The sequence below is a fragment of the Pseudophryne corroboree genome, chromosome 9 (assembly GCF_028390025.1).
Source record: "Pseudophryne corroboree isolate aPseCor3 chromosome 9, aPseCor3.hap2, whole genome shotgun sequence".
NCBI classification, from domain to species: domain Eukaryota; kingdom Metazoa; phylum Chordata; class Amphibia; order Anura; family Myobatrachidae; genus Pseudophryne; species Pseudophryne corroboree.
The window spans coordinates 459,307,042-459,332,516 of record NC_086452.1 but is presented as its reverse complement, the minus strand read 5'-3'; the positions used below and the strand labels follow the sequence as shown (position 1 = coordinate 459,332,516).

Here is a 25,475-nt window from a genome sequence, read left to right as displayed (position 1 = left end):
AGGAATTTTTTTTAGGTAGCAGGTGAAGCACCATTAAAGCGTCTTTTAAAAATTCCAATTCTTTGCCTGTAGTCATCACGCAGCCAGATGAACTCTGAGCATATTATGTGATGCCCTAGGTCGGAGACAGTGTTTCAAAGTACGGACAGAGCTCAGAGGTGTGTTCCTAAGCCCCTCTGCTCCAGATATCATGTGTCTGTGGTTGCCATGGTGGTCACATGATATGATATTGTTGGAGCTTGGCAGAAATATAAAATCATTTATTCACATGCTCACTGAAATAAACAAAAAGATGGTAGAAACAAAGATTCTTCTTACAGCCTGTCACAAATATTTATGTTAAAAAAATAAATAATCAAAATGTTTTATTTTTATTTTTTCAAGGCAATGCTGCTTGTTTAACATTTTTTGGAACAAATGGAACAGAAATGTTCTAAAAATAGGCATGTCGGTGTAATTCTTACGCAGAAAGGGGTCCTTTAATAACTCTTTCCAGTAACAGTAATGCTATATTCGAGAGCATCACATCTGAGAAGTATTTTAATGAACAAGGAACTGCTGATTAGATTATAGATAATTGTTGCCTTCAGTTCCCTCGTCTCGGTAATAAACGTAGCCTTTGGCGACCAGATGGCTCCATCATCCTTTATTACAGTGCTGCTTGCAGTCAGTGGCACTGAGCCGGCTGGCCGCCTCCTGCTGTGTACCATGGTCCCTGAAGCAGGGGACGTCTTTGGGAAGCGCACACAGCAGAGCCTTCCCAGCCCAATGTCTCCTGGTTTACATTAGAGGCTGGGGACGCTTATTATTGAGACACGTGCAATAATTCAATAAATATGTCAGCAAAACCATCATAAACATTGTTCAGTCTTATCGTTGTGATCTACACTCCTTGCTACGTCGTAGCCACTGACCTCAAAGCAACATCAAGTTCTAAGTAATCGGATAACAGGACAAATGAGTTAACTTCCAAGGGGAGAGAGGCAGCGCCCAATCCCAGCAGCTCACCAGGCCACATGCATGCCCTGTATGCGCAATTTCAGATAAAGTGCACATCGCTGCCGTTGGCGGAGCATCTAAGTCGTATCGCCAAGTGTTTCACTTTGTGCGGCGCAAAATGTCAGGGGTAATTCTCCTGCACCTGTTAGGAGCTAGAGACGGTTCCTAAGTAGCTGTGTCAACACCACAATGTTGACAGTTATGATCTTGACATAAACTGTTTGACATTTGCAGAATGTCGACAAGTGAAATATTGTCATTGTCAGAATGCTGACATTAGAGTTGAGCTGTGGGCGGGAAGGTAAGGGTTAGGCACTAGGGGGAGGTTAGGGTTAAGCTGGGTGAGGGGGGTGGTAGGCACTAGAGTGTGAGTTTAAAGATAGCTTAAGAATATTTACTGGAACTTTGCTGGGACCCGTAACGGCACTGCTAGGTGCTGGGACCCGTAACGGCACTGCTAGTGCATGTAAGTCACTTTAGGGCCACCATTGAAGATGTGTTGACAACGTTTTCACAATATCTACATGAGGAGTATGGACTAGGTCAACGTCGACATTCTCATGTTGACATTTTGACTGTTGACGTATCATACCCAACCCTGTCACACCTATGAGAGCTAGTGATGATCTAGAGTATTTCTATCACACTGCCCCTAGGTGGCGTTGCTGCTGATGTCACACCCACCACTGTGCCGTGGCCCCAGGCTATATACTGTGAAAGGATTATTACACCGAAATAAGGTTGGCAGGAGGGCTCTAAGAGGAGATGGGGGTTATGGGACAGAGATCAGAAGAGAGGCAGTCTACTGAACGATGGGCTCTGCCACTAGGCTGTGTGACAGCTTTACAGGAGACGGGCAGACCACTGTAATAAGTCTATCCATATATATTGCTCTCTAGAGACGAGCATTGGATAAATAGGGTTGCCGTGCCTTTAATGAGGATGGAAATGTTTAACACTGGTGGTGAAAAGCATTTCTGGTTTTGACTTAATAGCAATCTCCCTGGGGAAGGGTTTTGGGAATGCGCCGTCAGAACGGCATATCTCACCCATCCCTTGTCCGCAGTTACAGGGGATCCCAGTGATTGGAGTGTGACTCATTCCATAGTCGGAGGATCCGGACGTTCTGTCCGAGCTCAGAGCAGTCTGATTTGTCACAGTCTCTCCTGCTTCCCATTACACATCACTCTTACCGTTGTCACAAATGGTTGTGCTCAACATGGCAGCAATTTCCTTCATGCGCACACAGCTGCTGCTTCCCGTGTGAAAGTTTCCGTACCCACATTCTCTGTTGTCTCACAAGCAATTAAATATATAATGCTGTAAATACCAAATCTGCCTTTTCTTTTGTCTAGCTGTGCGTGTTCATTTATCCATAAACAAGAGTAACACAAAGAAACGCGCACAGTTACTGCGCAATTCTGAGATCAATCACAGGGACGCTGGCAACACATCTGCCAAGTGCCCTGTTATGTTCTGTCCACACGGTGAGCAATCTTTGGGAGCAGCATGTGCCAACTGGAGGGCGTGGGCAGATGGGATACAGTCGTTAGGTCGACATAACTTAGGTCAACAGTCATTAGGTCGACCACTGAAGGTCGACATGTAATAGGTCGACAGGTCAAAAAGTCGACATGAGTTTTTCACTTTTTTATTTTATTTTTTCCATATTTGATGATCCACGTGGACTACGATTGGAACGGTAACCTGTGGCAAGCAAAGCGATAGAGGAGCGAGGCACCTTTCCCGAATGCGAGCCATGCGAGGGGGCACGGTGCACTAATTGGGGTTCCCCGTCACTTTATGAAGAAAACGACACCAAAAAAAGAAAGAAAAAAACCTCATGTCAACCTTTTCACCTGTCGACCTAGTACATATCGACCTAATGGCCATGTCGACCTAGTACATGTTGACCTAATGCTTATGTCGACCTTCAGTGGTCGACCTAATGACTGTCGACCTAAGTTGAGTCGACCCAACGACCCATACCCGGGCAGATGAGACGGCATTGCAATATGATAAAGAAAACAAATACTAAATACATCCCAGTCTGTGTGTATACGGTAGGACCCTCTCTAGCCCGGTGAAGTGTGGTCACTCCACGTGGCACTGATGCCACACGAGGGCAGGAGACCTCTGGGGGGATGTTGATCCATGCCATCTGGAAAGCTTCCCACGGCTCCCTGGTATTCGTAGGTGCAGGATCTTGGGTGTGAATAGACCTCTCCACCACGTCCCATAAATGCTCAGTTTGTGCTTATGTCGGGGCGAACGTGGTCAGAACTCTCCAGAATACTCCTCAAACCAATTCTGGACAATTTGGGCCCGATGACACTGTTTATTATACTGCTGGAATATTCCATCGTTGTTGGGTACAAGAAGTCCATGAAGGACTGCAAATGACCACTAAGCACTGCAGCTTAGTGGTTGCTGGTCAATGATGTGTTCAGGTGGACCAGCGGATCCAACCCATGCCATTTGAACACACCCCACACCATTATGGAATCACCACCAGCCTTTGTAACACCTGAGGTTCACTGCCACACTCGCACTCTACCATCATCCCAAAATAACCGGAACCGTGACTCATCGTACCACGCCACACTGTGCCCGTCCTCCAGGGTCCAATTAGCGACATCACAATTCTAGGTGAAGCCCTGTGTCCAGTCTCAACAGGGACACTCTGGTGGGTCTTCTGCTCCTATATCCAATGGAAGATAAAGATCGCTGCACTGACCTGCTGAATAGACGTCTTACACCTCCTGTATTGAATGTGATTTGAGCCAGTGTTGCTTGCCTGTTACCACGGACATTTATGGCCAGATACCACTGGTCACGATCATTAAGCATTCGTGGTTGACCACTGCTCTGTCCATCGTGGGTGGTTATGCCCATGTCCCATGCGTGTGGCACCACTGTCATGCCACATTCCAACTCTGATAATTCACGTCGCCTTGCCATGAGCGGCCTAGCCGGTGTTCAGACTTACTCACGAGATGTCAGATTACAACTGATACTGGTCTGGCCGTTTCCAAGACATTATAGTATGGTGTCATTACCTTTACATACTGCTGTCCCATGACTTTTGGCACCTCAGTGTATATACCAAGCGGCAGAGGTGGTACTCAGACACTTGGTACTTAAAGCAGTATAGAGGGCTTCAGGGTTTCCAGCGTTTCAGTTCATTACAAAACTGTCTTCAGGGATGTTGCCAAGATGGCCAGGGTTGTGGATGACACAATAGGGAAGAAACCTGCAATCAGTGCAGAGCGACGCCGCACACTAGAGCAACTAATGCAGTTTAGCCCATTGTCTCATGCTAGAGAACAGAAGGGATACTGTATGTTAAAAAAATATCAGTGTGTGTACTCTATTCACAGATTTGTCTTCTTACATCCTTGCTGCAGATATGCTAAACAGGCCTTCAAGTTGCGCCATTGCATGGTGGGACTCTGTAGCGATGATCGTCTTTTTTTAGTTTTTTTTCTGCAAATATGCGTCTTAGACACAAAGTAATGCAATACGATGCACAAGCAGAACCTGCTGATTAAAACAATACCCAGTATGCCTATATTCTAATTGTATTCCTATATTATAATTGCTGCTGTATCTGAACCTAGTATGCCTATATTCTAATTGTATTCCTATATTATAATTGCTGCTGAATCTGAATCCGAAATGCCATGTTACTGTTTTCCAGGAAAACACTGTAGCATAACATTTTGTATGCACATACAGTTGCAGTCACACAGAGAAAAACCACAAAAAAAGATGCATTTTCATCAGGGTTATACTTAGAGCTGCTATAAGTATAACCCTGAAGAAAGGTCTAGGCATGCGCTATCTCTTGCATTGCGATGTAAGATATATGCAGAGGTGTCCCCATACACCTAGCCTCTGTACGCCATGCAGCACAAGATGTCTGACATGAATGAGCCGCGCCGAGCGAAGCAGCATCTATTTTGCACAAATGTGCATCTTCATAGACAGGTGATGCAACATAACTGCTTCACGAGATTGCACTAGTGTGATATGTAACACTTGTACATCTGTGTGCAACTGAGTCTGCATCTGTATACGAAGCACTATGGAACTGCAGAGTTGTATGCAGATCAGTCGCCGCTGCACTTGGCATGCAGGGACGTAGCTGGTCTGTAACAGTGCGTTCGCACGCTTGTAGCGCTCACTGGGGGCATGCTCGCGCAATAACGGGCTATGCAGTGTTGGACGGAAGCGTAGATGCTCCTGTTTTCAGATGGCGTTTTCTCAGCAAGGCTAGGGCTTGTGTAAGTGCGCAGTGATGGTGATGATAGCTATCAAAGCAGTTCATCTGCGAATATCTGCATTTTGTTCCATGAACGCATGTGGCCGCAATTACGTCCAATTTTCGTTCAGCTCTGCATTGGCTCAAAGAAGTTTTATGTAAAATGTTTCTTCTTTTACTTAACTCCATAGCCTTTAACAGCGTAGTGACACACTCACCTGGATTATTTCACTGTCCAGGCCTCGGTGAGCGCATAGTCTTATTGTTTTTGTACTTCTTGGTGATAATGCTCTCAGATTGCAACAGCATGTGCACATGATCTAATATGGGGCGATGAGCCGTGGGTCTGATATCGTGGGGTGGTCAGTCGGGGGTCTGGAAAAAATTACAGCATGCTGGCAAATGTTGCTTCTAGCTTGTACTCAGTGGTAACCCAGATCTGTGTCCAGCACATGATGTCCCAGGAACCATTAAGGATCATTTCAGGTTTGCGTGCCTTTGTGAATATAATGTTAAACTGTCTGAGAACTTGCAGGAACAGCATTAAAAATAAGTGGTGTTGTGAAAGATTCCATGCAGAAGCGAATCTGCTGCCCCTCGCAGAATTGGGGTCTGCATGGAATGTCTTTCCATAATCAGTTTTCTTGTTTTGTGTTTTCCCCATAACATGATGTTCCGTGCCAATGTAAGCAGGTCACCTATAAGTGGTTGTAAGTGCTGAACTAATGTCGGCTCCCCTGGGGTCATCCTTCTGTGGGTCTTGCTGGCTCCTTGGGCCTATTGGTCATTTGCAAAGAACATTCAGGTCCTCAGACAGATCTCCTTTGAGAACTTTCTTGAATGTGTTTTTGTATATATATTCTCACACGGGAAGCCTGGAATATACTGTATTCCTTTCTTTTTATTCTGTTACTGAATAAGATAAGCATTGCCATTTTATTGAGCAACCACGGCACTAATCTATAGAACAGTACTTCGCTCACATCCAATAAACTCGCAATCACTCTGCTCCGAAGTTACCGTATACACAGCGAATAGCAGAATAGCCCCTTCTCTAGACGCAGCGGAGGCAGGCGGTTCCTGGGCAAATGTTTTTCCGAAATTGTAGCTTTTCATTTCATTAAAGTCATCCGGAACGCACTCCCTGTTGTTGGGTGCTGTACCTTTGTTTTTACAAATAATAAATGTTTTTACAAGGAGAGAGACGGCTCCGTGAATATACGGTTAGCTCAGTTGCTCATTCCTCTTCATGTAGCTGACCTGGTCACCCACTTTTATGCTTTAAACACTATTAATAGGATTTGTGGGATGAATCTATGATTTCTGGAGTCACCGCCTGGATTCCAACCCACGATGATCTAAAGCTTAGGCATTCACTAGTCGATCTGCCCAACCGTGTTCAAATCTGATTATCCAGAATCAGACAGTGCATCATAGGTGCGGTTGGTGCGCTTGGATGCAGACATCGGCCAACTGAATTTAGCGACAGTAAATGTCTGACATTGGCTGCCCTCCTATAAAATGTTTACTGGCATTGGTGGTCTTGTTGGACCAGCAGAGTCTGTAACATCAGACCAGTGAGGAGTAAAATGCCCCAACTCTTGTCTCAGAATAGTGGTGTGTACTGCCACCTTTAGAAATGAATGTATTTTACTTCCTGACACATACCTACATCTTGGAGAAGACCTTAAGAAGAACACAATTTTTGGCCAACTTGATTGAATCAGACTGAAATGGCCTCCATTGACCACTAAGCATGATTGATGTGTGTATAGTCATAAATCCTCTGCGCTAGACTGACTTGCAAGCTGGGGGCATCTTTTATATATATATATATATATATATATATATATATATATATATATATATATATATAGTAGAGTCCGAACAATCAAATGCTCCAGACAGGCACGGCACTCCAGGACTAGATGTAAAGATATTTAATGGTCCAGCTTCAAAGCACAAGCATGTTACAATGCTGCCTGTCTGGAGCATTTGATTGTTCGGACTCTACTATGTATGCAATATTTGACAATGGCACCCAGGTAGTTGGATATTAACAAGAGTGCCGGATTATTTGGATACTATATATATATATATATATATATATATATATTTATATATATATATTATAGCAAATTCCACTGACTCATCACAAAATCTCCTGAACTGAACCATAAGGTCTAGGAACTTGAAATTTGGACAGTGGCTTCCTTTTGTGACGTAGGCACCCACTAGGAAGGGCTTTTTCAAAACTCGACCCACAAAGGGGTTAAAAGGGGTGAGATAATTCCCCCCCTCACAGAGGAGAGTTAAGACAGCCCACCCAGCCGGGCCTAAAAAATGCATGGTGCCGGCGATACCAAGTCGCGAAAGGGGGAGGACACAATGCTCTGTTCCTGGACTTCCTTGCCAGTGGCAGTTGTAGAGTAGTCCATTTATTCAAATAAGGGAGCCACATCAACTGCCACCCCTAAACACTGTCAAACATATGTGTATAGTTTGGCCCAGCGTATAGCCATCCTTTATTGCCTTTGGATTGTATTTTACCATTGCAGCCTGCTTGTATATGCAGTTTGTCTCTGTGTGTGCGGCTGAAATCCTCACACCACTGCATTGCTCCAGTACAATCCAGTTACAATAGATATTGGCTGCACACTTGACCCAAGTCAGATAGCATCATGTGTGATCAGCATAAGAATCACTGTTGATGAAAACAGGGTAGACACACCAGGAGGGATAAAACAAATGATTGAGGATCTAGGTAGACTAGAGGAATGGTCAAGAGTGTGGCAATTATAGTTTAATGCCCAAAAATGCAAAATCATGCACTTGGGTCTCAAAAATCCAAAAGCTAAATATAGTTTCTCTTCCGTCCTAGATTATACTGGGGTCCACATTATGCCCCCCCTACCAGACTCAGTTTAGAAAATGTGCCCGGAGGAGCTGGTCACGCTTTGGAGAGCTCCTGAAGAGTTTCTACATTTATTTTCAACGTTTGTTATTTTCAGTCAAGGCTGTTTCGGCAACAGCCTAATTGCTTCGTGAGACTTAGGGGAGAGTACGGTCCAACTTCCTTAGAGTTAATGGTCCCGTTTCTCTGCTGACAGGACACTGAGCTCCTGAGGGAGCCATTAGCAAGCCACACCATGGCGCAGCGTACCCTCCTGCAGCACGCCGCCACCCCCTAACAGAGCCTGAATACAAAAGAGTGGTGAGTACGGTGCTGGCGTCCCGGTTAGTGGGTCGCCGGCGGGAATGGCGGCACTAGGGTAGGAGCGCAGTTCTGAGTACAGGCTGCGCTCCGGGGAGGCTCACAGGACACACGCTGCGGCGGGTGACGCTGTGAAGGGCGCGCTGGGCCACCTATGATACCCTAACAGGGGTTCATTCACCTGGTTAGGCACACTGCTTACCTCCGGGCCAGTATAATAAATGCGGGAAGCCGCGCGCCATTACAGGGGGCAGGGCTTCACTCAGAGCGGATCCCACAGCTCTCCAGCACCATTTTCCTCTGCAGCTCGATCAGACAGCACTCACACGGACACGCAGCACCTCCACAAGGACTCCAGTCTCCTCAGCGGTACCAGGAGGTCTTAGTGCAGGGGGGGGGAGCAGTGTTGGGACTGTAAGCACTACTCAGGTGCTTTATTCTTACAACCCAGCTTAGTTTTACTGTTATAGGGGCGCTGTGTGGGTGGCTCTGACTTCCGTGTCTCTCTGAGGACCCTGCCTACATATACTGTGCTTTCACCCAGTGTCTGTGTGTGTGTGTAGGTGTCCCTATCCAATCATGTCCAGGGACTGTGTCTTGTACAGCAGAATATCTATCATCCCCTGGGGACTCACTACCCTGTACTCAGGATAGTGCTTACTCCCAGTCCAGTGGGGCTGAACTCCCATGGTTAGCTTCCATTAAAGGTATGATTTCTACTAAACTGTCTCATAATGAGAAGGAGACACAGTTCTTACGGCAGTCTATGGATGACCTGATGAATAGAGACTCTGCTTCCATACCTCCACCCCCAGCCCTAGCCATTTGCCCGCAAAAGTGTACTCTGGCCCAAATCATGCAAGGTGATCCTGATACGTCGGCTCCAGAGGAGGGTGCAGTGGATGCGGGTGAGGGGGATGCTGTCCTGTCACAGGGAAAACAGGCCCTCATTGAGGCTATCAGAACTGTCCTGCATATTCGTGACAAGTCAGAGGAGGTGGAAGAGGAATCTTATTTTAATACTAAAAAGAAGTCCTCCGCTACTTTCCCCGCTTCAAAGGAATTAAACACTCTCTTTGAAGAGGCGTGGGTAAAACCTGACAAAAAATTTCAGATCCCTAAACGGTCGTTTCTTCCTTTCCTTTTCCTTAGGAGGATAGGAAGAAACAGGAAAACCCGCAATTGTGGACGCATCTATATCCAGGTTATCGCGTAAGCTAGTCTTACCGGTTCCCGGGGCGGCGTCCTTAGAGGACACAGCTGACCGCATGATTGAGCCCACTCTCAAATCTTTATATACGTCGGCTGGGGTGGCCCAGAGACCCACTATTGCTTGTGCATGGATCACTCGGGCCATTGCTAAATGGTCAGGTAATCTGATTGATGGTTTGGATTCCTTAACCAGGGACAATATTATTTTACTCTTGCAGCATATCCAAGATTCTGCTAACTTTATGGTGGAAGCCTTAAAGGAAGTTGGCTTACTCAACCTGCGCACCTCTACCATGGCAGTGTCGGCACGCAGGGGCTTGTGGCTACGACAATGGACTGCGGATTCAAAGTCCAGAAAGCCTACCGTTCATGGGCGAGGCTCTTTTTGGAGATGAACTTCATAAGTGGATATCCAAGGCTATGGCGGTTAAGTCTACATATCTTCCTTCCGCAGCAACACCAGCTAGAAAAAACCTACTCTGATGCTTCTCGGCAGTCCTTTCGGACAGCAAAAATTAAAGGCAAATCCAGGGGTTCCTCTACAGCCTTCAGGGGTAATAGAAGTAAACCCAGAAATTCCGCGACTGCAGGTTCTCAGGAACAGACCTCAGGGACTGTTTCTTCAAAGCCTTCAGCATGACGGTGGACCGCACTGCCTGGAAAACAGGCAGATGGGAGCCCGGTTACGTTATTTCAGTCACGTTTGGGCAACTTCTTGCCAGGATCCCTGGGTCAAAGATCTTATCACACAGGGATACAGACTGGAGTTTCAGGAACTCCCACCTCCCAGATTCTTCAAATCCGGCTTACCAGCTTCTCCAGAAGCAAGTTTAACCTTACAGGCAGCAATTCAAAAACTGGTACAGATTCAGGTCATTGTTCCAGTTCCACTTCAACTACAAAACAAGGGTTATTACTCCAACCTGTTTGTGGTCCCGTAACTGGACGGTTCGGTGAGGCCCATTCTCAACCTCAAATCTCTGAACCCGTATTCAAATTCAAGTTGGAGTCTCTGAGAGCGGTGATCTCAGGTCTGTAGGAGAGGGAATTCCTGGTGTCCCTGGAGATCAAGGATACGTACCTTCATATTCCGATTTGGCCGCCTTATCAGGCTTATCTACGGTTTGCACTACAGGACTGTCATTACCAGTTCCAGGCACTGCCAATTTGGCCTTTCCACGGCTCCGAGGGTGTTCACCAGGTCATGGCAGAGATGATGTTTCTCCTCCGCAAACAGGGAGTGAACGTAATTCCGTACCTGGATGACCTGCTGATAAAAGCACCTTCCAGGGAGAGGTTGTTGGACAACATTGCCCTCTCAACTCGATTACTCTGGCATCATGGGTGGATTCTGAACCTACCAAAATCTCACCTGGAACCAACATGGAGGCTTCCATTCCTGGGGATGATACTGGATACGGCGGCACATAAGGTAGTTCTTCCATTGGAAAAGGCGTTGGTTATCCAGTCAATGGTGCGGGATGTCCTAAAGCCAACCTGGATATCGGTGCATCTCTGCATTCGCCTTCTGGGGAAGATGGTAGCCGCCTACGAGGCGCTACAGTATGGAAGGTTCCATGCAAGGCCCTTTTAGCTGAATCTCTTGGACAAGTGGTCCGGATCGCATCTACACAAGCACCAGAGGGTAGGTCTGTCCCCAAAAGCCAGGATCTCCCTTCTGTGGTGGCTTCAGACGTCTCACCTGACCGAAGGCCGCCGGTTTGGGATTCAAAATTGGATTCTGCTAACTACCGACGCAAGCCTCAGAGGTTGGGGAGCAGTCACCCAAGGGGGAGCAGTTCCAAGGACGATGGTTTAGTCTGGAAGCCATTCTTCCGATCAACATTCTGGAACTAAGGGCCATATACAATGCTTTTCTTCAGGCATCGCATTTTCTTCAAGATCAAGCCATTCAGGTTCAGTCGGACAACGTGATGGCTGTAATGTACATAATCCGACAGGGAGATACGAAGAGCAGAGCTGCGATGTCAGAGGTAACAAGAATTCTCCTCTGGGCAGAAAGACACGCGGTGGCGCTGTTGGCAGTCTTCATTCCAAGGAGTAGACAACTGGGAAGCGGACTTCCTCAGCAGACACGACCTCCATCCAGGAGAGTGGGGCCTTCACCCACAGATGTTCGAGTCATTGACACGTCAGTGGGGGATTCCACAGATAGACATGATGGCTTCTCGTCTCAACAAGAAGCTAAAGCGCTATTGTTCCAGGTTGAGGGACCCACAAGCGGTGGCAGTGGACGCTCTGGTGACTCCATGGCTTTACCAGATGGTTTACGTGTTCCCACCTCTTCCACTGATCCCAAGAATTCTCAAAAGAATAAAAAGGGAAAAGGTTCAAGCAATTCTCATTGCTCCAGATAGGCCAAGAAGGGCCTGGTTCGCGGATCTACTGGGGTTGCTCCTGGAGTACCCGTGGCCTCTACCTCTGCGAGAGGATCTTCTGCAGCAGGGGCCGTTCGTCTATCAAGACTTACCGCGGCTACGTTTGACGGCATGGAAGTTGAGCGTCAGATTTTAGCCCGGAAAGGCATTCCAAACAAGGTTATTCCATCCCTGATCCAGGCTAAGAAATGGGTAACGTCTAAACATTACCACCGTATTTGGAAAAAGTATGTCTCGTGGTGTGAACACAGGAAATTTCCTGCAGTGGAGTTTCAACTGGGACGTTTTCTACATTCAGGTGTGGATGTGGGCCTACGTTTGGGCTCCTTGAATGTCCAGATTTCGGCCTTGTCCATTTTCTTCCAGAAACAATTGGCTTCCCTTCCTGAGGTTCAGACATTCTTGAAGGGTGTTCTGCACATCCAACCGCCCTTTGTGCCTCCAACGGCACCTTGGGATCTTAACGTGGTATTGCGTTTTCTGCAATCGGACTGGTTTGAACCTTTACAGGAGGTGGACCTTAAGTTTCTTACGTGGAAAACTGTTACACTGTTGGCCTTAGCTCACGTCATTAAATGGTAACTCCTCCCACTGCTCCAGAAATTCCTCTTTTATCTCGTCCTAACAACTTTGATTTTCTTCTACAACTCTGCCCACTACTTAAGAGCAGTGAGTTAGGGGGATATATGTATGTACCAACCAATCAGCTCCTGACATTTTTCAAACATGCAGGAGCTGGTTTTTATTATATCTCTCACCACTTTATCTCTCTGCAAGATTTGATACATATGCCCCTCATGTATTGACTACGCAGAAGTGTAGGGAGAGATGCCACAGTGTTTTCTGATGCCTCTCTCTACTTAGTACATTGACTGTATGAGAATAGAGACCCTCTTCGCCACCCCCATAATGCTGGCCTGGCAGATTGGTCAAGTCTCTAATTTCTTTTGTCTGTCTATTGCTAGCCTTACTTGTCCTTTTAAGAGCGCCCCCCCTTCCCCACAAGCGTGGAGCGTAGTGTGTGGAACGGGGAGGCTTATAGGTTAATGTGGAAATTAGCTCTGATTAGGTTTTGAAGATGAATTCCCGGCTTGAGAGAGATGCGCTGGTTGCGATGTCTCCGTTCCTGATGTCCGTGCAGCCAGATCCGCTCTCCAGTTCATGCTCATTATGCAATGTTATAATTAGTACTATGTTCCCAGTAATTGATACATTAACAAATTGATTCTTTATGCCAAAGCAGTTTTATCACATTGAGATGTATCACTAATTTACAGACTCGTTTGATCGTTGCCTGTTGGCCGTCTCTACATTAAAGAGACGCACACTTTTCCTTTTAATACGAAGTAGAAAATAATAAGTAGAATAATGAACTCTTTGTTATAGGTATTAGTTCTAGGAGGGTGGCTGTTTCCAGAGAGCTTGGAGAGCACTTCAGTCTTATATAGTAATCCATAATAATGCAGTTAGATATACTTGTTGGCTTGGAAATGAATTGCTCTTCCTCCTTATGTGGCGCTTTTACTAACACACTATCTTTGTTTTAATAGCTGCAGAAATAGTAAGCGAGATTGAGGAAAATGAGAAAATCCGCTCAGTCCTGGATGCAAAACAAGAGAATGTGAGTATAAGAGATCCCTGCATGGTGGCAGCCAGCTTCTGTGTGAGTGTGAGAGAGCCCTGCATGGTGGCAGCCAGCTCCTGTGTGAGTGTGTGAGAGCCCTGCATGGTGGCAGCCAGCTCCTGTGTGAGTGTGAGAGAGCCCTGCATGGTGGCAGCCAGCTCCTGTGTGAGAGGGCCCTGCATGGTGGCATCCAGCTCCTGTGTGAGTGTGAGAGATCCCTGCATGGTGGCGACCAGCTCCTGTGTGAGCGTGAGAGATCCCTGCATGGTGGCGACCAGCTCCTGTGTGAGCGTGAGAGATCCCTGCATGGTGGCGACCAGCTCCTGTGTGAGCGTGAGAGATCCCTGCATGGTGGCGGCCAGCTCCTGTGTGAGTGTGAGAGAGCCCTGCATGGTGGCAGCCAGCTCCTGTGTGAGTGTGAGAGATCCCTGCATGGTGGCGGCCAGCTCCTGTGTGAGTGTGAGAGATCCCTGCATGGTGGCAGCCAGCTCCTGTGTGAGCGTGAGAGATCCCTGCATGGTGGCGACCAGCTCCTGTGTGAGTGTGAGAGAGCCCTGCATGGTGGCAGCCAGCTCCTGTGTGAGCGTGAGAGATCCCTGCATGGTGGCGGCCAGCTCCTGTGTGAGTGTGAGAGATCCCTGCATGGTGGCAGCCAGCTCCTGTGTGAGCGTGAGAGATCCCTGCATGGTGGCGACCAGCTCCTGTGTGAGAGATCCCTGCATGGTGGCGACCAGCTCCTGTGTGAGCGTGAGAGATCCCTGCATGGTGGCGGCCAGCTCCTGTGTGAGCGTGAGAGAGCCCTGCATGGTGGCGGCCAGCTCCTGTGTGAGCGTGAGAGATCCCTGCATGGTGGCGACCAGCTCCTGTGTGAGCGTGAGAGATCCCTGCATGGTGGCGGCCAGCTCCTGTGTGAGTGTGAGAGATCCCTGCATGGTGGCGACCAGCTCCTGTGTGTGAGTGTGAGAGATCCCTGCATGGTGGCGACCAGCTCCTGTGTGAGTGTGAGATCCCTGCATGGTGGCGGCCAGCTCCTGTGTGAGTGTGAGAGATCCCTGCATGGTGGCGACCAGCTCCTGTGTGAGTGTGAGAGATCCCTGCATGGTGGCGGCCAGCTCCTGTGTGAGCGTGAGAGATCCCTGCATGGTGGCGGCCAGCTCCTGTGTGAGTGTGAGAGGTCGCTGCATGGTGGCGGCCAGCTCCTGTGTGAGTGGGAGAGATCCCTGCATGGTGGCAGCCAGCTCCTGTGTGAGCGTGAGAGATCCCTGCATGGTGGCGGCCAGCTCCTGAGTGAGTGTGAGTGAGCCCTGCATGGTGGCAGCCAGCTCCTGTGTGAGCGTGAGAGAGCCCTGCATGGTGGCGGCCAGCTCCTGTGTGAGTGTGAGTGAGCCCTGCATGGTGGCAGCCAGCTCCTGTGTGAGCGTGAGAGAGCCCTGCATGGTGGCGGCCAGCTCCTGTGTGAGTGTGAGTGAGCCCTGCATGGTGGCGGCCAGCTCCTGTGTGAGTGTGAGTGAGCCCTGCATGGTGGCGGCCAGCTCCTGTGTGAGTGTGAGAGATCCCTGCATGGTGGCAGCCAGCTCCTGTGTGAGCGTGAGAGATCCCTGCATGGTGGCGACCAGCTCCTGTGTGAGTGTGAGAGAGCCCTGCATGGTGGCAGCCAGCTCCTGTGTGAGCGTGAGAGATCCCTGCATGGTGGCGGCCAGCTCCTGTGTGAGTGTGAGAGATCCCTGCATGGTGGCAGCCAGCTCCTGTGTGAGCGTGAGAGATCCCTGCATGGTGGCGACCAGCTCCTGTGTGAGAGATCCCTGCATTGTGGCGACCAGCTCCTGTGTGAGCGTGAGAGATCCCTGCATGGTGGCGGCCAGCTCCTGTGTGAGCGTGAGAGAGCCCTGCATGGTGGCGGCCAGCTCCTGTGTGAGCGTGAGAGATCCCTGCATGGTGGCGACCAGCTCCTGTGTGAGCGTGAGAGATCCCTGCATGGTGGCGGCCAGCTCCTGTGTGAGTGTGAGAGATCCCTGCATGGTGGCGACCAGCTCCTGTGTGTGAGTGTGAGAGATCCCTGCATGGTGGCGACCAGCTCCTGTGTGAGTGTGAGATCCCTGCATGGTGGCGGCCAGCTCCTGTGTGAGTGTGAGAGATCCCTGCATGGTGGCGACCAGCTCCTGTGTGAGTGTGAGAGATCCCTGCATGGTGGCGGCCAGCTCCTGTGTGAGTGTGAGAGATCCCTGCATGGTGGCGGCCAGCTCCTGTGTGAGTGTGAGAGATCCCTGCATGGTGGCGGCCAGCTCCTGTGTGAGTGTGAGAGATCCCTGCATGGTGGCGGCCAGCTCCTGTGTGAGTGTGAGTGAGCCCTGCATGGTGGCGGCCAGCTCCTGTGTGAGTGTGAGTGAGCCCTGCATGGTGGCGGCCAGCTCCTGTGTGAGTGTGAGTGAGCCCTGCATGGTGGCGGCCAGCTCCTGTGTGAGTGTGAGTGAGCCCTGCATGGTGGCGGCCAGCTCCTGTGTGAGTGTGAGTGAGCCCTGCATGGTGGCGGCCAGCTCCTGTGTGAGCGTGAGTGAGCCCTGCATGGTGGCAGCCAGCTCCTGTGTGAGCGTGAGAGAGCCCTGCATGGTGGCGGCCAGCTCCTGTGTGAGCGTGAGAGAGCCCTGCATGGTGGCGGCCAGCTCCTGTGTGAGCGTGAGTGAGCCCTGCATGGTGGCGGCCAGCTCCTGTGTGAGCGTGAGTGAGCCCTGCATGGTGGCGGCCAGCTCCTGTGTGAGTGTGAGTGAGCCCTGCATGGTGGCGGCCAGCTCCTGTGTGAGTGTGAGTGAGCCCTGCATGGTGGCGGCCAGCTCCTGTGTGAGTGAGCCCTGCATGGTGGCGGCCAGCTCCTGTGTGAGTGTGAGTGAGCCCTGCATGGTGGCGGCCAGCTCCTGTGTGAGTGTGAGTGAGCCCTGCATGGTGGCGGCCAGCTCCTGTGTGAGTGTGAGTGAGCCCTGCATGGTGGCGGCCAGCTCCTGTGTGAGTGTGAGTGAGCCCTGCATGGTGGCGGCCAGCTCCTGTGTGAGTGTGAGAGATCCCTGCATGGTGGCGGCCAGCTCCTGTGTGAGCGTGAGAGAGCCCTGCATGGTGGCGGCCAGCTCCTGTGTGAGCGTGAGAGAGCCCTGCATGGTGGCGGCCAGCTCCTGTGTGAGCGTGAGTGAGCCCTGCATGGTGGCGGCCAGCTCCTGTGTGAGCGTGAGTGAGCCCTGCATGGTGGCGGCCAGCTCCTGTGTGAGTGTGAGTGAGCCCTGCATGGTGGCGGCCAGCTCCTGTGTGAGTGTGAGTGAGCCCTGCATGGTGGCGGCCAGCTCCTGTGTGAGCGTGAGAGATCCCTGCATGGTGGCGGCCAGCTCCTGTGTGAGCGTGAGAGAGCCCTGCATGGTGGCGGCCAGCTCCTGTGTGAGCGTGAGTGAGCCCTGCATGGTGGCGGCCAGCTCCTGTGTGAGCGTGAGTGAGCCCTGCATGGTGGCGGCCAGCTCCTGTGTGAGCGTGAGTGAGCCCTGCATGGTGGCGGCCAGCTCCTGTGTGAGCGTGAGTGAGCCCTGCATGGTGGCGGCCAGCTCCTGTGTGAGTGTGAGTGAGCCCTGCATGGTGGCGGCCAGCTCCTGTGTGAGTGTGAGTGAGCCCTGCATGGTGGCGGCCAGCTCCTGTGTGTGTGAGTGAGCCCTGCATGGTGGCGGCCAGCTCCTGTGTGAGTGTGAGTGAGCCCTGCATGGTGGCGGCCAGCTCCTGTGTGAGTGTGAGTGAGCCCTGCATGGTGGCGGCCAGCTCCTGTGTGAGTGTGAGTGAGCCCTGCATGGTGGCGGCCAGCTCCTGTGTGAGTGTGAGTGAGCCCTGCATGGTGGCGGCCAGCTCCTGTGTGAGTGTGAGTGAGCCCTGCATGGTGGCGGCCAGCTCCTGTGTGAGTGTGAGTGAGCCCTGCATGGTGGCGGCCAGCTCCTGTGTGAGTGTGAGTGAGCCCTGCATGGTGGCGGCCAGCTCCTGTGTGAGTGTGAGTGAGCCCTGCATGGTGGCGGCCAGCTCCTGTGTGAGTGTGAGTGAGCCCTGCATGGTGGCGGCCAGCTCCTGTGTGAGTGTGAGTGAGCCCTGCATGGTGGCGGCCAGCTCCTGTGTGAGTGTGAGTGAGCCCTGCATGGTGGCGGCCAGCTCCTGTGTGAGTGTGAGTGAGCCCTGCATGGTGGCGGCCAGCTCCTGTGTGAGTGTGAGTGAGCCCTGCATGGTGGCGGCCAGCTCCTGTGTGAGTGTGAGTGAGCCCTGCATGGTGGCGGCCAGCTCCTGTGTGAGTGTGAGTGAGCCCTGCATGGTGGCGGCCAGCTCCTGTGTGAGTGTGAGTGAGCCCTGCATGGTGGCGGCCAGCTCCTGTGTGAGTGTGAGAGATCCCTGCATGGTGGCGACCAGCTCCTGTGTGTGAGTGTGAGAGATCCCTGCATGGTGGCGACCAGCTCCTGTGTGAGTGTGAGATCCCTGCATGGTGGCGGCCAGCTCCTGTGTGAGTGTGAGAGATCCCTGCATGGTGGCGACCAGCTCCTGTGTGAGTGTGAGAGATCCCTGCATGGTGGCGGCCAGCTCCTGTGTGAGTGTGAGAGATCCCTGCATGGTGGCGGCCAGCTCCTGTGTGAGTGTGAGTGAGCCCTGCATGGTGGCGGCCAGCTCCTGTGTGAGTGTGAGTGAGCCCTGCATGGTGGCGGCCAGCTCCTGTGTGAGTGTGAGTGAGCCCTGCATGGTGGCGGCCAGCTCCTGTGTGAGTGTGAGTGAGCCCTGCATGGTGGCGGCCAGCTCCTGTGTGAGTGTGAGTGAGCCCTGCATGGTGGCGGCCAGCTCCTGTGTGAGTGTGAGTGAGCCCTGCATGGTGGCGGCCAGCTCCTGTGTGAGTGTGAGTGAGCCCTGCATGGTGGCGGCCAGCTCCTGTGTGAGCGTGAGTGAGCCCTGCATGGTGGCGGCCAGCTCCTGTGTGAGCGTGAGAGAGCCCTGCATGGTGGCGGCCAGCTCCTGTGTGAGCGTGAGTGAGCCCTGCATGGTGGCGGCCAGCTCCTGTGTGAGCGTGAGTGAGCCCTGCATGGTGGCGGCCAGCTCCTGTGTGAGCGTGAGTGAGCCCTGCATGGTGGCGGCCAGCTCCTGTGTGAGTGTGAGTGAGCCCTGCATGGTGGCGGCCAGCTCCTGTGTGAGTGTGAGTGAGCCCTGCATGGTGGCGGCCAGCTCCTGTGTGAGTGTGAGTGAGCCCTGCATGGTGGCGGCCAGCTCCTGTGTGAGTGTGAGTGAGCCCTGCATGGTGGCGGCCAGCTCCTGTGTGAGTGTGAGTGAGCCCTGCATGGTGGCGGCCAGCTCCTGTGTGAGCGTGAGAGATCCCTGCATGGTGGCGGCCAGCTCCTGTGTGAGCGTGAGAGAGCCCTGCATGGTGGCGGCCAGCTCCTGTGTGAGCGTGAGAGAGCCCTGCATGGTGGCGGCCAGCTCCTGTGTGAGCGTGAGTGAGCCCTGCATGGTGGCGGCCAGCTCCTGTGTGAGCGTGAGTGAGCCCTGCATGGTGGCGGCCAGCTCCTGTGTGAGCGTGAGTGAGCCCTGCATGGTGGCGGCCAGCTCCTGTGTGAGCGTGAGTGAGCCCTGCATGGTGGCGGCCAGCTCCTGTGTGAGCGTGAGAGATCCCTGCATGGTGGCGGCCAGCTCCTGTGTGAGCGTGAGAGAGCCCTGCATGGTGGCGGCCAGCTCCTGTGTGAGCGTGAGTGAGCCCTGCATGGTGGCGGCCAGCTCCTGTGTGAGCGTGAGTGAGCCCTGCATGGTGGCGGCCAGCTCCTGTGTGAGCGTGAGTGAGCCCTGCATGGTGGCGGCCAGCTCCTGTGTGAGCGTGAGTGAGCCCTGCATGGTGGCGGCCAGCTCCTGTGTGAGCGTGAGTGAGCCCTGCATGGTGGCGGCCAGCTCCTGTGTGAGCGTGAGTGAGCCCTGCATGGTGGCGGCCAGCTCCTGTGTGAGCGTGAGTGAGCCCTGCATGGTGGCGGCCAGCTCCTGTGTGAGCGTGAGTGAGCCCTGCATGGTGGCGGCCAGCTCCTGTGTGAGCGTGAGTGAGCCCTGCATGGTGGCGGCCAGCTCCTGTGTGAGCGTGAGTGAGCCCTGCATGGTGGCGGCCAGCTCCTGTGTGAGCGTGAGTGAGCCCTGCATGGTGGCGGCCAGCTCCTGTGTGAGTGTGAGTGAGCCCTGCATGGTGGCGGCCAGCTCCTGTGTGAGTGTGAGTGAGCCCTGCATGGTGGCGGCCAGCTCCTGTGTGAGTGTGAGTGAGCCCTGCATGGTGGCGGCCAGCTCCTGTGTGAGTGTGAGTGAGCCCTGCATGGTGGCGGCCAGCTCCTGTGAGTGTGAGTGAGCCCTGCATGGTGGCGGCCAGCTCCTGTGTGAGTGTGAGTGAGCCCTGCATGGTGGCGGCCAGCTCCTGTGTGAGTGAGCCCTGCATGGTGGCGGCCAGCTCCTGTGTGAGTGAGCCCTGCATGGTGGCGGCCAGCTCCTGTGTGAGTGTGAGTGAGCCCTGCATGGTGGCGGCCAGCTCCTGTGTGAGTGTGAGTGAGCCCTGCATGGTGGCGGCCAGCTCCTGTGTGAGTGTGAGTGAGCCCTGCATGGTGGCGGCCAGCTCCTGTGTGAGTGTGAGTGAGCCCTGCATGGTGGCGGCCAGCTCCTGTGTGAGTGTGAGTGAGCCCTGCATGGTGGCGGCCAGCTCCTGTGTGAGTGTGAGTGAGCCCTGCATGGTGGCGGCCAGCTCCTGTGTGAGTGTGAGTGAGCCCTGCATGGTGGCGGCCAGCTCCTGTGTGAGTGTGAGTGAGCCCTGCATGGTGGCGGCCAGCTCCTGTGTGAGTGTGAGTGAGCCCTGCATGGTGGCGGCCAGCTCCTGTGTGAGTGTGAGTGAGCCCTGCATGGTGGCGGCCAGCTCCTGTGTGAGTGAGCCCTGCATGGTGGCGGCCAGCTCCTGTGTGAGTGAGCCCTGCATGGTGGCGGCCAGCTCCTGTGTGAGTGTGAGTGAGCCCTGCATGGTGGCGGCCAGTTCCTGTGTGAGTGTGAGTGAGCCCTGCATGGTGGCGGCCAGCTCCTGTGTGAGTGTGAGTGAGCCCTGCATGGTGGCGGCCAGCTCCTGTGTGAGTGTGAGTGAGCCCTGCATGGTGGCGGCCAGCTCCTGTCACTGATGTGATGTCTAATTTTATTTATTTTAAATGCCTGTCCTCCCATTGTCAGATCATTGGTGGTCATTCCGAGTTGATCGCTAGCTGCATTCGGTCGCTGTGCAGCGATGAGGCAAAAAATCGGCACTTCTGCGCATGCGGCGCAATGCACACACGTGACGTACTATTACAAAGAACGATGTAGTTTCACACAGGTTCTAGCGAAGCTTTTCAGTCGCACTGCTGGCCGCAGAGTGATTGACATGAAGTGGGTGTTTCTGGGTGGCAACTGACCGTTTTCAGGGAGTGTTCGGAAAAACGCAGGGCGTGGCTGGGCGTGTTTGTGACGTCAAAACCGGAACTGAACAGTCTGAAGTGATCGCAAGCGCTGAGTAGGTATTGAGCTACTCTGAAACTGCACAAAAATAAATTGTAGCCGCTCTGCGATCCTTTCGTTCGCACTTCTTCTAAGCTAAGATACACTCCCAGTGGGCGGCGGCATAGCGTTTGCACGGCTGCTAAAAACTGCTAGCGAGCGATCAACTCGGAATGACCCCCATTGTTTCTACTGAACCTTCTTGTAGTGTATCTAGAATTCAGACTCGCACATAAAGCTTCAAGGGTTAATTGTACTATGTAATGCAGCAGCTGTCTGATAATTGGTTATGAATCAATGGTTCGACAGAAGGTCAACAGTGACTTATGTCAACATGCATAAGGTCAGCATAGTCGACACATGAAAACGTTGGAATGGGAGTTTTTGATATATTTTTTTTTATGTCAAAATGTATCTCCCAGCACGTGGACCCCAATTTATGCATTGTGTCCCCTTGCATTGCTCTGCACAGGTTACTATTCCCAATTGTAGTCCACGTGGATGGTAAAAAAATCCAAAAACCTTCTGTCGACCATTTGCCCTTTTGACCGTGGCTACCATATGCATGTCGGCAATTTGGTGTCAACCTATTGCTTGTTAAACTATCATCCGGATACCCTAATAGTCCCATAAATCTGCCACAAGAAGTCGCGTGCTAAATAGTGTCGTATTTATTTCTAACAGAAAAAAGTATAATGGTGACAATTCTACAACATACTTGTGTGTGTGCATATGTATGTGTATATATATATATATATATATATATATAGTGTTAAAAAAGTCTACGCAGCTGTGGGGAATGGGGAAGTCGTCTTTGCGCTCACAGAATGTTGGTGTCTGGTGTGCCACACCACGTAGTCGCATCTTCCTAACATTCTTCCAAGACACAGTGAACCGTGACTGATACATAACGTTGGTGCAAGAATTTGTCATTACGTTGCCAACAGAGAGATTGCAGAACACGTGGCTTTAACAGGACAGTGACATGGCCCATGCATCCCAGAAACACTATGGGGTGTATTCAATAGCTGTCGGAAGCTGCCGTCTTGTCGGAAAGACGGCAGCTTCTGACAGATTTCGGTCAGAAATGGGTTCCGATCTATTAAAAAAGTGCATTTTTTTCTGCTGCGGGATACACTGGGCTCTACAGGGAATAACATCGGGGGGTGTAGAGTAGGATCTTGATCCGAGGCACCAACAGGCTCAAAGCTTTGACCTTCTTCCCAGAATGCATAGCGCCGCCTCCTCTATAACCCCGCCTCCATGCACAGGAGCTCAGTTTTGTAGTTGGTGCAATGCAGTAAGCAGGCATACAACAGGGGGGCTGCTCCAGCAGCCCTGAGAAGAGCTTTTTAAGCGAAAATAGAAGGCTTCAAGGGCTGCAGCAGTGATAGATGTCAGTCTGACATCTCCTGCTGCGGCTCCATCACCTCCCCCAGCGGCGATGTATACTCCCGCGCCCTGGTTGCCGGGTACTTACAGCGGAGGCTCCGGTTTGCTCACCGTTAGTTACACACTCGCCGAAGTTCTCCTGGATCGCGTGGCCGCACTCAGGGAGGAGGTAAGAGGGTCCCCTATGTGGGTCCCGCTGAAATCGCAGTCCGGCGCGGCCGGTGGGAGGCGGGCCGCGCGCGCTGGCGTGGACACTGTGGTCGGACAGGGACTCCACTAAACCACCAGGGCAAGGACACAGGTCGGTTTTTTTCCTCATAAAAATCGTTTTTATTACAGCCCATAGTACCAGTGGTGAGGTCCAGCAGGGGGATAAGGCTTGGGCCTGTAGCCCCTCCCCCAGCCCCAGGGTGCCATTTACAGTAATGTTACCTCCCTGGAGCTGCATTTCTCTAACGTCCTAGTGGATGCTGGGGACTCCGAAAGGACCATGGGGAATAGCGGCTCCGCAGGAGACTGGGCACAAAGTAAAAGCTTTATGACTAGCTGGTGTGCACTGGCTCCTCACCCTATGACCCTCCTCCAAGCCTCAGTTAAGATTTTGTGCCCGAACGAGAAGGGTGCAATCTAGGTGGCTCTCCTGAGCTGCTTAGAGTAAAAGTTTAAATAGGTTTTTTTATTTTCAGTGAGACCTGCTGGCAACAGGCTCACTGCATCGAGGGACTAAGGGGAGAAGAAGCGAACTCACCTGCGTGCAGAGTGGATTGGGCTTCTTAGGCTACTGGACATTAGCTCCAGAGGGACGATCACAGGCCCAGCCATGGATGGGTCCCGGAGCCGCGCCGCCGGCCCCCTTACAGAGCCAGAAGAGTGAAGAGGTCCAGAAAATCGGCGGCAGAAGACGTCCTGTCTTCAATAAGGTAGCGCACAGCACCGCAGCTGTGCGCCATTGCTCTCAGCACACTTCACACTCCGGTCACTGAGGGTGCAGGGCGCTGGGGGGGGGCGCCCTGGGACGCAATGAAAATACCTTAAATGGCTAAAAATACATCACATATAGCTCCTGGGCTATATGGATGTATTTAACCCCTGCCAGTTTTCCACAAAAAAGCCAGCCGAAAAAGGGGCGGAGCCTATCTCCTCAGCACACAAGTGCCATTTTTTCCTCACAGCTCCGTTGGAGGAAGGCTCCCTGACTCTCCCCTACAGTCCTGCACTACAGAAACAGGGTAAAACAAGAGAGGGGGGGCACTAAATTGGCATATTAATATATACAGCAGCTATATTAGGGAAAAACACTTATATAAGGTTATCCCTGTATATATATAGCGCTCTGGTGTGTGCTGGCAAACTCTCCCTCTGACTCCCCAAAGGGCTAGTGGGGTCCTGTCCTCTATCAGAGCATTCCCTGTGTGTGTGCTGTGTGTCGGTACGCTGTGTCGACATGTATGAGGAGGAAAATGGTGTGGAGGCGGAGCAATTGCCTGTGTTAGTGATGTCACCCCCTAGGGAGTCGACACCTGACTGGATGGTCTTATGGAAAGAATTACGTGATAGTGTCGGCACTTTACAAAAGACTGTTGACGACATGAGACAGCCGGCAAATCAGTTAATACCTGTACAGGCGTCTCAAACACCGTCAGGGGCTATAAAACGCCCGTTACCTCAGGTCGATACAGACACTGACACGGACACTGACTCCAGTGTCGACGGTGAGGAAACAAACGTATTTTCCAGTAGGGCCACACGTTACATGATCACGGCAATGAAGGAGGTTTTGAACATTTCTGATACTACAAGTACCACAAAAAAGGGTATTATGTGGGGTGTGAAAAAACTACCCGTAGTTTTTCCTGAATCAGATGAATTAAATGAGGTGTGTGATGAAGCGTGGGTTTCCCCCGATAAAAAACTGCTAATTTCTAAAAATTTAATTGGCATTATACCCTTTCCCGCCAGAGGTTAGGGCGCGTTGGGAAACACCCCCTAGCGTAGATAAGGCGCTCACACGCTTATCAAAACAAGTGGCGTTACCGTCTCCTGATACGGCCGCCCTCAAGGAACCAGCTGATAGGAAGCTGGAAAATATCCTTAAAAGTATATACACACATACTGGTATTATACTGCGACCAGCAATCGCCTCAGCCTGGATGTGCAGTGCTGGGGTGGCTTGGTCGGATTCCCTGACTGAAAATATTGATACCCTGGACAGGGACAATATATTATTGACTATAGAGCATTTAAAGGATGCATTTCTATATATGCAAGATGCACAGAGGGATATTTGCACTCTGGCATCAAGAGTAAGTGCGATGTCCATTTCTGCCAGAAGAGGATTATGGACGCGACAGTGGTCAGGGGATGCGGATTCCAAACGGCATATGGAAGTATTGCCGTATAAAGGGGAGGAGTTATTTGGGGTCGGTCTATCGGACCTGGTGGCCACGGCAACGGCTGGAAAATCCACCTTTTTACCCCAAGTCACCTCGCAGCAGAAAAAGATACCGTCTTTTCAGGCTCAGTCCTTTCGTCCCCATAAGGGCAAGCGGGCAAAAGGCCACTCATATCTGCCCCGGGGCAGAGGAAGGGGAAAAAGACTGCAGCAAACAGCCTCTTCCCACGAACAGAAGCCCTCCCCCGCTTCTGCCAAGTCCTCAGCATGACGCTGGGGCCTTACAAGCGGACTCAGGCACGGTGGGGGCCCGTCTCAAGAATTTCAGCGCGCAGTGGGCTCACTCGCAAGTGGACCCCTGGATCCTGCAGGTAGTATCTCAGGGGTACAAATTGGAATTCGAGACGTCTCCCCCTCGCCGGTTCCTGAAGTCTGCTTTACCAACGTCTCCC

At 51.9% G+C, this 25,475-nt stretch overlaps 1 protein-coding gene across 4 annotated transcripts in view; it reads left to right on the top strand.

Annotated features, from left to right (window-relative positions):
• The window catches only part of RAD18 (RAD18 E3 ubiquitin protein ligase), a 543,966-nt gene that overhangs the window by 263,855 nt on the left and 254,636 nt on the right, over window positions 1-25,475 (top strand). For all 4 annotated transcript variants that reach the window (XM_063941263.1, XM_063941261.1, XM_063941264.1 and 1 more), the window contains exon 8: window positions 13,639-13,709. In XM_063941263.1, the coding sequence (XP_063797333.1) occupies window positions 13,639-13,709 (71 nt within the window). The remainder of the gene's footprint in view (window positions 1-13,638; window positions 13,710-25,475) is intronic.